Source organism: Phaethon lepturus, unplaced genomic scaffold (genome assembly GCF_000687285.1).
Source record: "Phaethon lepturus isolate BGI_N335 unplaced genomic scaffold, ASM68728v1 scaffold13921, whole genome shotgun sequence".
NCBI lineage: Eukaryota > Metazoa > Chordata > Aves > Phaethontiformes > Phaethontidae > Phaethon > Phaethon lepturus.
Window position 1 is genome coordinate 64,742 of NW_010515643.1, and position 13,668 is coordinate 78,409.

At 39.5% G+C, this 13,668-nt stretch overlaps 1 protein-coding gene across 1 annotated transcript in view; it reads right to left on the reverse strand.

The window, feature by feature from the left end:
* Nucleotides 1–9,675, reverse strand: part of KIFAP3 (kinesin-associated protein 3) — a 68,196-nt gene extending 58,521 nt beyond the window's left edge. Inside the window, exons 1-8 of the mRNA XM_010295847.1 lie at nt 9,548–9,675; nt 8,121–8,275; nt 6,852–6,907; nt 6,213–6,354; nt 4,572–4,671; nt 3,693–3,817; nt 3,128–3,226; nt 2,245–2,423 (exon numbers count right to left, since the gene is read on the reverse strand). Coding sequence (XP_010294149.1) covers nt 2,245–2,423; nt 3,128–3,226; nt 3,693–3,817; nt 4,572–4,671; nt 6,213–6,354; nt 6,852–6,907; nt 8,121–8,275; nt 9,548–9,579 — 888 coding nt within the window. The 5' untranslated portion in view covers nt 9,580–9,675. The remainder of the gene's footprint in view (nt 1–2,244; nt 2,424–3,127; nt 3,227–3,692; nt 3,818–4,571; nt 4,672–6,212; nt 6,355–6,851; nt 6,908–8,120; nt 8,276–9,547) is intronic.
* Nucleotides 9,676–13,668: the final 3,993 nt, after the last annotated feature.

Below are 13,668 nucleotides of genomic sequence, written 5' to 3' on the forward strand. Positions count from 1 at the left end.
CCCATAATAGTGACTGTCAATGCGTTTTCATCTGAAGCAGCTTTGCTTATGCCTTTGTGGTTGAAGTCTTCTAGATTGGGTTACTGGGTAATGTTGATTAAAAAAGTTTTTGAACCAAACAGTTCAGATGTCTTGGAAATATTCCTCACAGTTGGAATACTGCAAGAATGTGGTCAAGACATCACTCACAAGACTAGATTGCAGGGGCGGGGGGGGAAGGGAGTAGAAACTCATTTAAGCTTAAACACAAGCAACCCTGGAGCAACTGACATTACAGTCAAAGAGATACCCAACCAAGAAAGACAGAAAATTGGCATCCGAAAAGAATTTGAGACCTTTCATTATGAATTTCAAATGAACCCCTAGACAGAACTTTGCCTGTGCTCTCAGAAGAGGCATGCCGTCCTGCACATTAATTTAATAAAAGCATGAAAGTCATCTTCAAACATGTATCACTTTCAAATTAAAAAGTGGAATCCAGGAACTAAGAAGTGGTATCAGTTCCTGAGATCATGTTCACTTCACCAGCCAGAAAAGACATCCGAGCACTGACTGGCAAGACTTCAGAAAGTTTTTATCATCTTTTAAGCAATATTTCTCTGTTTTTATTTGACATAATCTTTTAAATGCATTCATTCTTTGCTTCCCAGAATCATCTTTGGCCAGAAGGAGGCACATAAAATTACTTTGTATTCTTCAGACTTTTGCATGTATGCAACTAGCCTTCCAGCTATAAATACACACAGAACAAATACTAAGAAAAGAAACTACAGCTCTCCCCACACGGCATAGCGCAATAATCAAACAACTGACTGGATACCTTTGATCAGAAACAATCAGATAGCAAGAACTCCTACTTCACTTCTTTGAATTTAATATGGCACTTGAATACCAAAGGAAAGAATGTGCTATAAATATATGCGGATTATTCAGTTTTACATAGAATCAGGCATTGCACAACTAATCTTGGTTCACTTTGCCTTTGACATTTTTGTGTTATTGTCTGATATGAATATTAGAATACCTTCTTCTTCATTAGTAGCTTTCCTTAATAATAAGGTGGAGAAATAAGTATCATCTTTATTATCAGTAATAAATGTTCAGACAGCTGACCTGAAGCATACAAACCTTTTCAAAAGTCTTTTCGAAACTGTTAAAAAACTCTGCCATAAAATAAATTCAACAATTTTGTTTCATTTGTCTTTCCACTAAATCAAATGGAATGCGGAAAGTGTGCCAGCAAATCAGTGGGCTGGAGAGCTAATTCTTATTTTCCTAATAAGGAACAGGGCACTACACAAGTATAAACTAAATGAATGACCAATCACCTGATAAACAGTCTACATTCCCCCAAAAATGCATGCTTGGTATCTGACTTTTGTTAAGAAATAGGATATCCATATATAAATAAGGGAAGTGCCGCTTGCTTGCAGTGTTCAGTGCATATGCATGTGAATGACAGTTGCAGTAACAAAGACACAATTTTCTATTGCATTTACACAGATTGTGAGATGAGAAGATCTAAGTGTAACATTAATCTCAGATTACCTCTTTGGTAAGGAAAATTTATCAATTTCGTTTAACAAACTGGCATAAAGGCACAGAAGTGAAGGCATGTATCTACTAAAAGCCATTGGGATATCAGTAAAGGAGATACTTGGCTGGAGCTTGAGTCATGAAAAAGATATGCTACAATTTCAGAAGTTTGAGACTTCACCGAAAAAAGCTTATGAAGAATAACACTGCCTGCAGATCTTGGGAGCTGCTGGCAGCATGGAGGAACAGTTGTGAGGTGCCTTTGAAGACCAAGCTGACCTAGGAAATAAGTAAACTAGTCTAGCAAGCTGCAAAAGAATAACTGCCTCTCTTTCCAAGACCATACATGGCAAAGACAATAATAAGCTGTCAAAAGAGTCTAGTTTGGGGGAAGGGTCATGGGCATCCCCAGAAGTGGGCATATGACACAACTCTGTGGTGCCGACTTCAAAATTTGGAATTTCATGTACCAGATTTTGAGGTAGCTTCACTGTTTGTGATGACAGTTCTTCAAAAATTTTTGCAGCATATTATGGCTGGATGTTGTACTACTTTTCTTTTACTGATTTTAACTAGTAACAAAAGAGGATAATCAGCGCTACAGATATTTAAGGTGGGGACATAGGTGTTTCCCTCTTCCCTCCAACCACAGAAAATTTTCAGCGTCCATACCTTTCCAATATTGCAATAAAGTACCATGAGCCTTACCATATCATTTTTGTTCTCCATAAAAATACTGAGTTTCTTCAAGAAAGATACAACCAGGATAAGCAGCTCAAAATTATCACGGTCCAGTGCTTTCACTAACATATGGACAATGTTCTTGTTTCTCATCTTCAGCTCAGTGCGAGTATCCTCAGCAAGATTTAGGAGCAGGTAAAGTGCAACTAACAAAGTCCAAAACAAATCATACCAACAGATCAAAGACAATAGAACTAAACAAGTCTCTATATACATATTAAGTGCTTAAGACAAGACTTTCAGAAGCATTCCACTCCCTTCCCAATGCATTTTGAAGGAAACCAACAATGAATAATTTTTATTCCTGTTTAGAAAGCATTAAGAAGATTAATTCTAATAGCAGCTTTGAAAAAAAATAATTATGATCACTAGAAGCTTTTTAGATTTTTTTTTTTTTTAATAGCATTGGGAACCATTAAAAAGCCCTTCTTAACAGGAAAGCTCTGCCACTCAGATCATTTCAATCTAATGCTAACTGTATTTTAGTACAAAAGCTGAGACAGACTGAAAGCTATTCTACTTGAGTCAGAAACAGGCTAAGTTAAAACAACCCAACTCAAATGTACAAAACCAAAATATCCAACTCCTCCCAAACCAACATCATAAGCAAAGAAAAGTTAGGTGCATCACTTTTGCTATTTTCCCTCTAAGACTGATGGATCACTTTAAAAACTGTTAGCATACTGTCAAACAATCTGATTAAGTACTCCCCCCTGTCCTCTGACAATGCTCTTCCATATCCATCCACACATCCTGTATGTTTAAGACATCCTGGTTATAAGAAGCATCCAACAGAACCCTCTACCGACATTCACCAATAAGGAAATAATTTGCTATTTGGATTTGGTACCTCTGAGTAGCTGTTCCTGCTTGACAACCAGCCCTTGGTATTTCTTGTAAGTTTTCTCATAGTCCTTTTTCAGGGTTTGATTTTCAGGATCTTCATCAAGTAAATTGCAGAAGTTAAGGAGTTCAGATAAAAGTTACACAGTCTAGATGACTATTGTCCTCAAAGGTGTTACTCGGTCACTAGTAAAAAGCAAGAGATCTACGGAATAGCCAGTGTAAAGACACTACCTCAGCAACAGCTTACTACACCTGTAATCTACAGCATGATTTGTTTTTTTCCTCCTAGTCCTGGATGTATTACACCCCAATAGTCACTAAAAATGTTCCTAAGACATACTGCTGATTAAACTTTTTTTTCTTGTGTTGTTTTAGTAGCTTCAGCTTAATCCCTTCAGCAGCCCAAACTTCTCACTCTGTGTTTTTCATATCTGCAATTATATTTTGCACATTCTAGTAAATTCTACTGCTTTCACTGAAGTTGCTGTATGCTCATCTCGTATGACTCTACAAGGACTATCAAGATCAGCCAGAAGCCATCAAGCTGCCCCAGCATATCAAAAGGATATCAGCTTTCTTCTTTTTAGCAAGTTCTTCCTGCCAAAGCTCATGTCTCTTCAGTTCATGGTCTATGATATTCATACACAGAGCTCCAATTTTGTAGTGTGTGATTATTCCATGAAATTGAGAAAAACTACATTCAAGAAAAAACACCTGTGAGGAAAAAAATAAATGCAAACAACCCCAAATCTGTTTTGATATCTATGGTAGCAATGTCCCAACACTGCACCACATGAAGTATTAAAAAAGGTATTTACTCTGTGCCCCATTATAACACTTCTCTATTGGAAAATTATTTCAAAACAAAAGCAATTCTTGAAAACATGAATTTTTTCCAAACTTACAGAAGGACAAGCAACAATGTGTTGTTCCAAATCAAAATAAAAACACATTCCCATTTTCATGCGTAAAGGAAAATGTTTTAGAATCAGCCCCACTTTTCATATTGTAAGTGCTTCAGAGGACCCTCTAATCACCACAAATATAACAGAGGTCTAAAATCAAGTTGCAATGCAAATTCCATTTGAATTATTTCTGGGCAGAGTATGCTGAAACACTGGCATATTTAAATAAGAGCAAGCACTCACTTCAGTTTTGAATACTGTTTCTTCACTGTAGGAATGCTGAGGGAAATAAAAGGTGTCAGCTGCACCTATCAGCTATGGTTCAGAATCCTTACTAGTTTCTTCCCAGCTCTACTACACACTGCCTCACCGTAGGGGTTCTTTTTGTGCCTCAATTTTGTCATTTATAACAAGTGTGTTTCCATCTCAGCAAATTTTTTCCCGTTTCAGTGAGGTTTTATAGTGCAGTGCAGAAAACAAATGAAAAGACATTAAGCAGAGAGAAGTTCCTTATGTCTCTATACACAGGGACTCTGCACTCACCTTGAAAAGCAGAAGAAAATATAAATTATATTGGTAGCAAGTTCCACACTTTGTTTCCAGTCTTCCCTCAGCACTCTAGCCAATGCACCCAGAGCAGTTTCTGAAGTAAAACAAGATTTCAATGAGCATCAGCATTTCACCTCCTTCATCTTGTGAGACTCAGAATTTGAATACACCTTATTCTATCAGTTTTCTAATGGAAGATTTTTAGAGGTATCTCACTTTAACATGTAACACAGCTCACAGGTTCTGTTTGGAGACAGTACTAAAATAGAGAGTACCCTGGGTGGTCATCCAGTCACAAACCCCAAGAAGAGGTGACGTGCAAGAAAACTGCAACCAAACCCTAAGGTCATCTTAAAACTACCACTAACCTTAGGATCTTGTGGCCTCTGCTATCTTTATGTTCCATACTACACTGTGACCCCTACCTAAAATATCATCACATTCACTTCAAAATCCCCTTTAAATTCTATCTTGACAACTATCATTTTTCATTCACTTATTTCTATTTATTTTTCCCCCTGTAGCAACTTTGTATTATTTAGTAATTTGGTTTATATTTCTTGTTGTCATACTTCAGCTTACTTTTCCACTCTGAATCACTTATCTTCTCCATCCACTTTCCCCTATCTAGTCCCTCTTCATGTACACCATGTTACACGTTCAGAATGAGAAAAGAAGCAATGGGCAACTTCAAGCACTAGAGTATTTGCAACACTCATGGGGACAAGCCATTATTTGACAGCTTACCATTCCCCTCTCATTCCAATTCTTACAATAATCTTGCTTGCTGACATTGCAGGATGGGTAGAGTAGACATTGAAGTCATCTTTTACTCAAGGAATGTAGGGGGTGTAAGGGCTCAGTAAAAGAGACAATGGGGGCAAGGAAAAAAATTACTCAGTTCAAAAGACATGAATCTACAATCACTTTAGAGGTCTGGTTTGGAGTGTCCTTATCTTTTGTTTGTCTGACACCTTTACAGACTATAAGGTCCTTCCCCCCCCCCCCCTCCAGAAGAGAGGGAGCAATGGGAAATGAGAATGTATATACACGTACACATACGTATTTATGAACACACACTATTCCACACTGATGTAGCTCTCAAAATGCACATGGCACAGCACCTATGTATCCAGACACAAAATGACAGCAGTGTGAATGTCCTATCATGCATTCTGACAAGATCCATAATGATATATTTGGGTGATGCATCCACATTCAATTTATTAATTCTCTTGGAAACTGGCCACCTATACTTATGTCAGCCTGGAAATCCCATTTTCAAAAGCAAGTTTCCTGATCTTGAGGATACAACTCTGCATTCTCTTGTCTCCAGCAGCAATGACAACTGAAGTTAATTTAGCATCAAAATAACTATGATGAGAAAAAACAGCTGACGCCTACTGAGGTCAGGAAGATTTCTGTGTTAGGCCCACCTAAGAACAGTCTAAGCAGCATCCATTTGTAGAGAGATCCAATTGGGCTTTGACAGCCAGATTATTATGTACTGAGAAGCAAAGCCTAGCAAACTAGAGAAAATCCCAGATTAAAGGTGAACTACTTTTCCCTTGAGAAGAAAGCACCACAAATAAACAGCACAACATTAAGACAGTTACCACTGGGTTTTAAAATTACCATTGATAAGCAGTTCTTCCAAATTATCAGGATTCCTAGCCAGCTGCAGGATGAGGGCAGAGCCACGCACCTTGTCAGGAATATCCTCATACAGTAATTCAATGTACTCATCCATGTCATTGATATTGGCAACTTCATCAATCTGAAAGCAGTCATAAGCAAAGGTTTCACAGAGACAGACATCAATTCAACATGATCAATCACAACGTTATTTTATCACAAGACAAAAGAGTGTGCGGCTTTGAGTTAAGGTCTTAGGAAAAAATAAAATACAAGAAAAAAAAAAATCAACACATCCAGAATCACTGCCAATGAACACCAGGAAATCTGAGAATATTTAATTACAAAAACAAAGGATGCTCAGACATGACTCCCTGTGTCCTGTCCGATGTTCCAGACCTCACTTGCTGTCCTGCTGCGTGCTATAGTTGGAGGGGGAAGTATGCAAGTCAAATATTTTACCCTTTATGGAGATGATTTTTATTCCATTGTGCAATATTTCCAAACCAAATTCTTTGTTTAAAAAACAAGAAGCAAAAACACCCCAGAATTGAGCATTTCCTCTCCCCCCTCCCTTATATAACTGTTTACTTAAGAAGTAAGCGGGTTTTGCATTTCGCTGCTAACACCAGTATTTACCTCCATTCCTTCAAACGGGGGTGGATCTTTTGGCTTACTGGATTTCTCTTTCTTTTCTATAAAGAACAAGATATGGTTGCAGTTAAGTTATGCATATTCACAGGCAAAAAACACACCCAGTATTCTTACAATAAACATCCTGGTTAAATCAAGGTCAAAGTCCTTTTGTGTCCAGCTGCTCTGTCAGACTAACACAGCTAAGGTATGTCAGGTTTCTGAAGCTGAACAGCTCACAGGGAGCAAAATAAAACCTCAGATGCCTTTTGACTCCTCAGTCTAAATGATCAGTTACAGCCCAGCCAGCTGGGGAGACAGAAGGTAATAAACCCTACTGCAAGTGCAGACTGACAAAATCCACTTCTACAGTGAGATACCCTAGCAGCTTTGATTCTGCTTGTACACTGTGGCAAAGGTGCCCTGTGATTATACAAAGGCACATATATAGAGAATAAAAGAGGGTAAAACACCCAAAGCAGTTACAATCAAAGCATTGTTAACGTTAATCTTTGTTTTAAACTCATCCTATTAAGAGAAGAATCCAACTTAAGAACAAAGCTTACCATTTCATGACTGCAAGAAACGTTGCTAACTACAAGGTAATGCAGGATCAGATGTTAAATATGAAATTGTCCCCTGAGCAGAAAGTTTAAGATGAACTTAAGACATAAACAGGACCACCAAAATGCCTTGGCATCAAAGCAGAGAATTACTGTTCTCAGTTATTTGTTCACCAAGAACATAAGACAGCAAGCCAAGAGAATTACCAAGTTGTCTGCTACACTGTACCAAAGCTTGTCAGACTCTGAAACTCCTCACTCCAGCTTTACAGACAGCGCAAATTCAGCCTAGGAACACTATCTACCCTTGCAACAGGTGACGACAGAGATCTTTCTACGAAGATCCTCATACAGTCTTTTGATGTCACTGCAAGTGCAGATGCAATATGAAAAAGCTGTACTAAATAATGGAATCCGTACCTCTCAAGTCCTGCTAAAGCAGGAGGCAGCCAGTAAGAAGCATCAACACTACATTTAACTAACAAAAAAACCCCCTTTGATTGTTAAAAAGATAATTCCCCCCAATCTCGCTCCAAGACTGTAATTTTTTCCAAGCATAATTTAACTATACATCTTCCTCACTCACACTATCTCTGAAGAATTTGCACAGCAAGCAATTAGGGCCTCAGCTAGAAAAACCTCACACCTTGTTGAACCTTGTTCAATGCTGAAGCACCCCAGTCCCAAGCTACTTTGTTCCTGTATTATTTACCTTTTCCCGCTGAGGCATCTCTGCGATTCTGCAGATAGTACAACAACTGTTCTACTTCCGCAAGTTTGGAGGGGTGAATGAGCTTGCATTCTTCAACCACCTTTCGAGCCAGGGAAGCAATGTCTGTATTTGCATTAAGACTCTTTAGCCGAATGCTGCAACACAGATAGGTCTCTCTTCAGTCTTTACATTTTTAAGTCTTCAGTCCTTTGATTTGTATTTACAGTGTCATGAATTTCTTGAAGCAGAAATGATCCTGATACCCACAATGCCTGTGCCATAGCTTACAAAGATAATGTCAAAGCAGTGGCTCTCTACAACTCCAAATGGCAAGTAACTGTCAAACAGATTTGACAGAGCGTAACTGTCCATCAGCTAACAAGTAGCAACACTAAATGCAGTTATATGAACAGAGCTTGTATAGCCATCTTAGACACAGCAGCCAGCAATGTATTTGCAATGCACCCAAACAAAAAGGCACACAGGACTGCAAAGGAGTCCCACATACACAAAAAATCCGAAATGAGAAACAGCTATGGGTATTGACTACACAGGAAGGTTCTTTTGCAGTGCCTGCAGACACAATGTCAGGAGTCTCCGATAGCTCTGGCAGACCTGCAGCCAGGTCCACAAGCAATGAGCAGCAAGAAATCGCTGTTGGCATTGGCACTAGGATGGATCAAAAAAGAATTCCACAATGTTGCAGATGCAAGTCACACCGATTCATCTGAAAACAGATTATTTCTGATATCTTCAAAAATTTGAGACAATTTAAGGATTCTCTTTTTCTTCCTCAATTATTCTTCTTACATGCACTCACACACTTAGTCACTTCAGGTCAAATTTTCAAAAAGAATTCAGTATAGAGATAAAACAAACCTAGGAAAGTTCCAAACTTGCAGCTTGGAAACTAAAGTTATGATAGCTCTCTGGGCTTTTCCAATGGGGAATGCTTTAATGCTCTTAAAAGAAAAATACCAGGCAAAACTAAAAAGCAGACACTGTAGTGAAAACACTAGCAGGAGTGACAGATAAAAACAACAGGAGAGACAAAAGCTAGAGCATAAGACTGTCAGAAGGTTCAATAGTATTACTTACTCCAACATTAACCATCATTTGAGTAGGAACCAATCACTTCATTTTTCTCTATCTCAAGTTCCCATCACGTAAAATGGGAATAATCTTTTTTAATTTTTTTTAACAAAGCATTAAAGTACATGGATGAAAAGCAGTCTACAACATGTGTTTTAGATGTTATGTTTCCTAGGCACATGCTATTTCCTGGCTTCTAAACCCTCCCACTAATCTAGCACTAAGTTTTATAAGGATTAGAACATGTTATTTCTTACAGGCTGTTGATGCTTTGAGTTATTGAATTTATGACTATGAAAAACAGAAAAAGCTATCAGAACTTGCTATGACCTTACATTTTCTGACATTCCTTGCGCTCCCCCAGCATGGGGTCTCCCAGCTCTCCCAGAATCGTTGCTTCCACTTCATAGTGGACAATGAGGGCTTTCTCAGATGGATGCACATCTATGTTGCCTCCTTTTACCTTCCTGCCGGGAAGAAAAAAGAATTACTGATTAAATGAAAAGTTCAGAAAACATACCAGAACATAGATCAGTATCAATGACCTGTCTCCTGTTCTACTCAGAGCCTAAATCCAAGTACTTTTACACCATATTTCATGTCACACAGCTGTACCAAAGCTTAGTGCTAGTGGCATATTCTTGACTACTATCTCTAATACATATAAAAACACCCGAGCCATTGGTCAAGCCTTAGTCACAGAAGTCAAGTAAGCAAGAAACAGGATAAATCTTTGATTTCTATGTCTCCCAGCTCTCTTAAGGAGCTACAATCAGGAAAAAGATGCATTTCACAGAGACTGTGAATTTCCCAGTTGATTCTGTTACATTGTCAGTATTGACAAATCTGCTAACAGCATCAATCTAGCGCAGTCATTTACAAATGGAAATTATTCCTCTAAAAGACTGTCTTGGCTAAATCTTATCAGTTAAAAATCTACCAAGAATGAATTACAAATAATTTTTACTTCAAATTAACTATTCTCTCCTGAAGCACAAAGCTCATCGCTACTGTTCTTCACCTCATTGTGTCTGTTGCCAGGCACAGGGGATTACCAGATCAACAGTTGCCATCAACAGGTATAAATCAAGCATGTCTACCTGCTTTACTACAGCTACAGATATTTTGAAGAAGCTTTCACCAAGAAAGCACTCTGGGTATGTCACTGCCAAAAGGGCCTGTCCTGCTCTCTCTTCCTTTGTGACAGCAACTCCAAGTCCATGCAGAGATACAAGGGCCGTGACGACAGGCCATAGATAAAAGGCCATGAAGCTACACCTCGTTTCTGTTTTCAGGTGATGGCAGAGCTACATCCAGAGGATAGAGTTAACACATTTCTGTCCTTGGTGGTAAAGCTGACACTTGCCCCTTTTCCCTTGGTACTGCCAATAGACTATGTACAGTCATGACATAGACAAGGCTACTAAAACACTGAAGATTAAAAACAACTCCCTAATGTGGGTTTGGTTTTTGGTGTGGGGTTTTTTTTGTTTGTTTTGGGGTTTTGTTTGGGCATTGTGGGGTTGGTTTTTTTTGACAGATCATGGCAATAAATAGATTTACAGGTGGCTTCACTAGTAGTTGTATCAGCATAAATGAGATAGCAGCTAGCTCTGGCACTGGGTCAATTAGACCGGGAAAGCTACTTCAGCCTCACAGAGCTGGAAATGTTAGCAAATCCAGACACAGCCTTCAGCGTAACCACTCTCTTCAGAAAATGTTTGAAATGTGTGCCTCCATCTACCCAGCTACTATGGTGGCTGCTTTCCCTTGTGCAGAATACAACTGCAAAAAAATACTCTTTTCTTGAGATACAGCTGCTTAAAAAAAATCCCACAAACCACAGAAAGGTCTGCTGTAGGAAATGAAGACTCAGTTCAACTACCAGCCTTACAAAGACATAAAGCTACAGGGTAAACAAATATCACACACTGCTAAAGAGCAACATCTTCCTTCATGAGACTGTAGCAGAACTCCATCTATCACTTGAGATTTTTCTGAAGAGACTTGTGGTTTTTTCCTTTAACACTACTTTGAAGCAGATGTTTCATTACAGTCTGTTCTCACAAGGTTGAGCCTTGCAGGACAGAAAGCTTATGGCAAATCTATTTCAAAAGAAACTGGCTCTCACTCCTCACCCCTAAATATATTTCCCCCATATTTAGATCTACCTACCAGGACAACCCAACCAGAAATGCTCCTCCTGACAGTCAGAACTCTATGAAGTTACAGCTTGGTAATATTTACATACATAAAGAAAAGGACAGGTAGAGAACAAGTGGGCCTGAAGGACTTCGGTATAATTTTACAAGAACTAAGTTGAACTAACAGCTTGTAATTGCCAAAAGGATTAGATCTTTCCATGTTTCTCCTGCTCCTGGCAGTCACCTTGGTTCAGCATGAGGGCTTGTCAAACCCTTTCAACAGCCACTGCCAGCAATCCAACAGAAAAGTCCTCATGTTTTGGACAGAGGGAGTTTTTCAATGTGTTACTGAATTAAAATGCTCTATAGAAAGGGAGTAACACTTCCTATCTATGAGCAGGGATAAAGAGGAAGGAGTGAGACCCCCTCCTTTTGGCAGTAAACCACTGATGAGCTTAGCAACCAGCAGAACCTCAGCCTAATACTGCTTAAACAGTTTTAGCATTTCCCATATTTAATTTTTTCCTTAAGTGGGACAGATGGGTAAGCTGAAGGACTTACAGCTGCAGAGATTTTCTGCCCTCTCACACTGATAACCACCCTCACTAACTGAGCTATTTCCTAGATAACAGAGTCACAAATCAATTCACATTCAAGTTCCCTCTCTGAAAAATCGTACCTTGCGAACTGCTTGAAGACCTACACTGAAATGCAATATCCAGCCACTAAAGTGGTTTTCCATTTGGAAAAACTGGTAAGAAGCAGCAATGCACTGGGGAGCTCTCACACACATCAGCCCACCCTTTCACTTCACTGCCTGCTTTGTCAACAAGAATCCTGCTCTATTATAGGTTTAAAAGAGGAAGGCCTTTTTACAGACAAAAGCTGCGCTAGCTGAGCTTACATAACCAAAGCTGGTGTGTGAATACCCTTTATTAACTAATTCCTTCAGGGGGAAAAAGCAAAACCAAACTATCCTAATTACAAGTGGCACAAATTGTGCACGTGGGTAAGGCTGAAAATCCAATAACAAATCCTAGCAAGTCAGACTTGGTGGGAGGGGGACTGCTCATGGAGGATGACAAAGGGAAACAGGGATCAGAGGAGTACTAGACTTGCACACAAGCCTAGTCATGTCAAACAGCACAGTTGATTGTTTTGGTTTGTGCTTCCTAAAAAGAGAGAAAACTACGCTTGTTGCAGGGATGACTACAAAGTAAAGATGATTCCTCCAAAAATCCCATAAGATGGGACAAACAGAACATGCAAGGCTAAAAATAGGCACTGCTCTAAAGTTACAGCTATTTATTTAATTACAGGTGGCCATTTGAATCTTACCTGTTACCACGTTTATATGACAGAACTAATGTTCAAATATTATCAAGAGGTTTTTTTCCCCCCACTGTTTCTAATTATGTGTCTTAACATGTGGCATACAAGGAAAGGGGGGGAAAAAAAAAGGCAAAACCCAGATAATCTAAAAAGCAAGTTCTGCAAATGCTAATAACTGGAAAGGAAATTAAAAGAAAAAAAAACAAAGATCAGGAACTCCACAAAATTCAAGATGTGGTGGATAAAATCACCGGCAAGGGAGGAGAAAGTGACACTGTTCACACATCATATCTTACCAGAGGCCTAGGTGGCCTGACATCTTTTGGGATTGCTAGCACTTTTGCTCTGAAACAATCGATGGAGATCCAATAGCTGCCTACTCAGACCCTATTCTTTAGGCTGACTGGTCTCACTGCCAAATACACAGATAAAGGCACCATTCATTCATCACATCTTTAACATCAAATCCAGATCCACCACAGTTACCTCTTAGGACCATCCCACCTCCCAAACCATTCCATCCATCCCACCTCATTACCTGTCCCCCTACAATCTGCCATGCCATGCTCCAACATCTCCTCCAAATCCGTTCATCTCTCCTAGCTGCACCCTGAAGCTGCCCTTACTGCCTAATATCCTCTCCCGGGTCCCCAGCCTGCCTATTCCCCAGAGCAACCACCTGCCCCATCCCAACCCTTAATATCCACATGACCCTCCTCATTCATCTCCTAATAGCATCTATTCTGCTCTCAACTTGCTGCCACCTCAGTGCATCATCCCAAACATAGACCATAAAATGTCACCACAGACATCCCCAAAACAGTGCATCCCTCCAATCTACTTCCCTCAACCAGTTACCAACAGCATGCCACCCATCTCATCTCTCAGTGTACCCTAAACCCACTTTATAACTTTTACTCATCCCTAACCCAGCCTCCCAGTCCCCATCCAAGTCTCCTGCCCACGGGACTACGCAACCA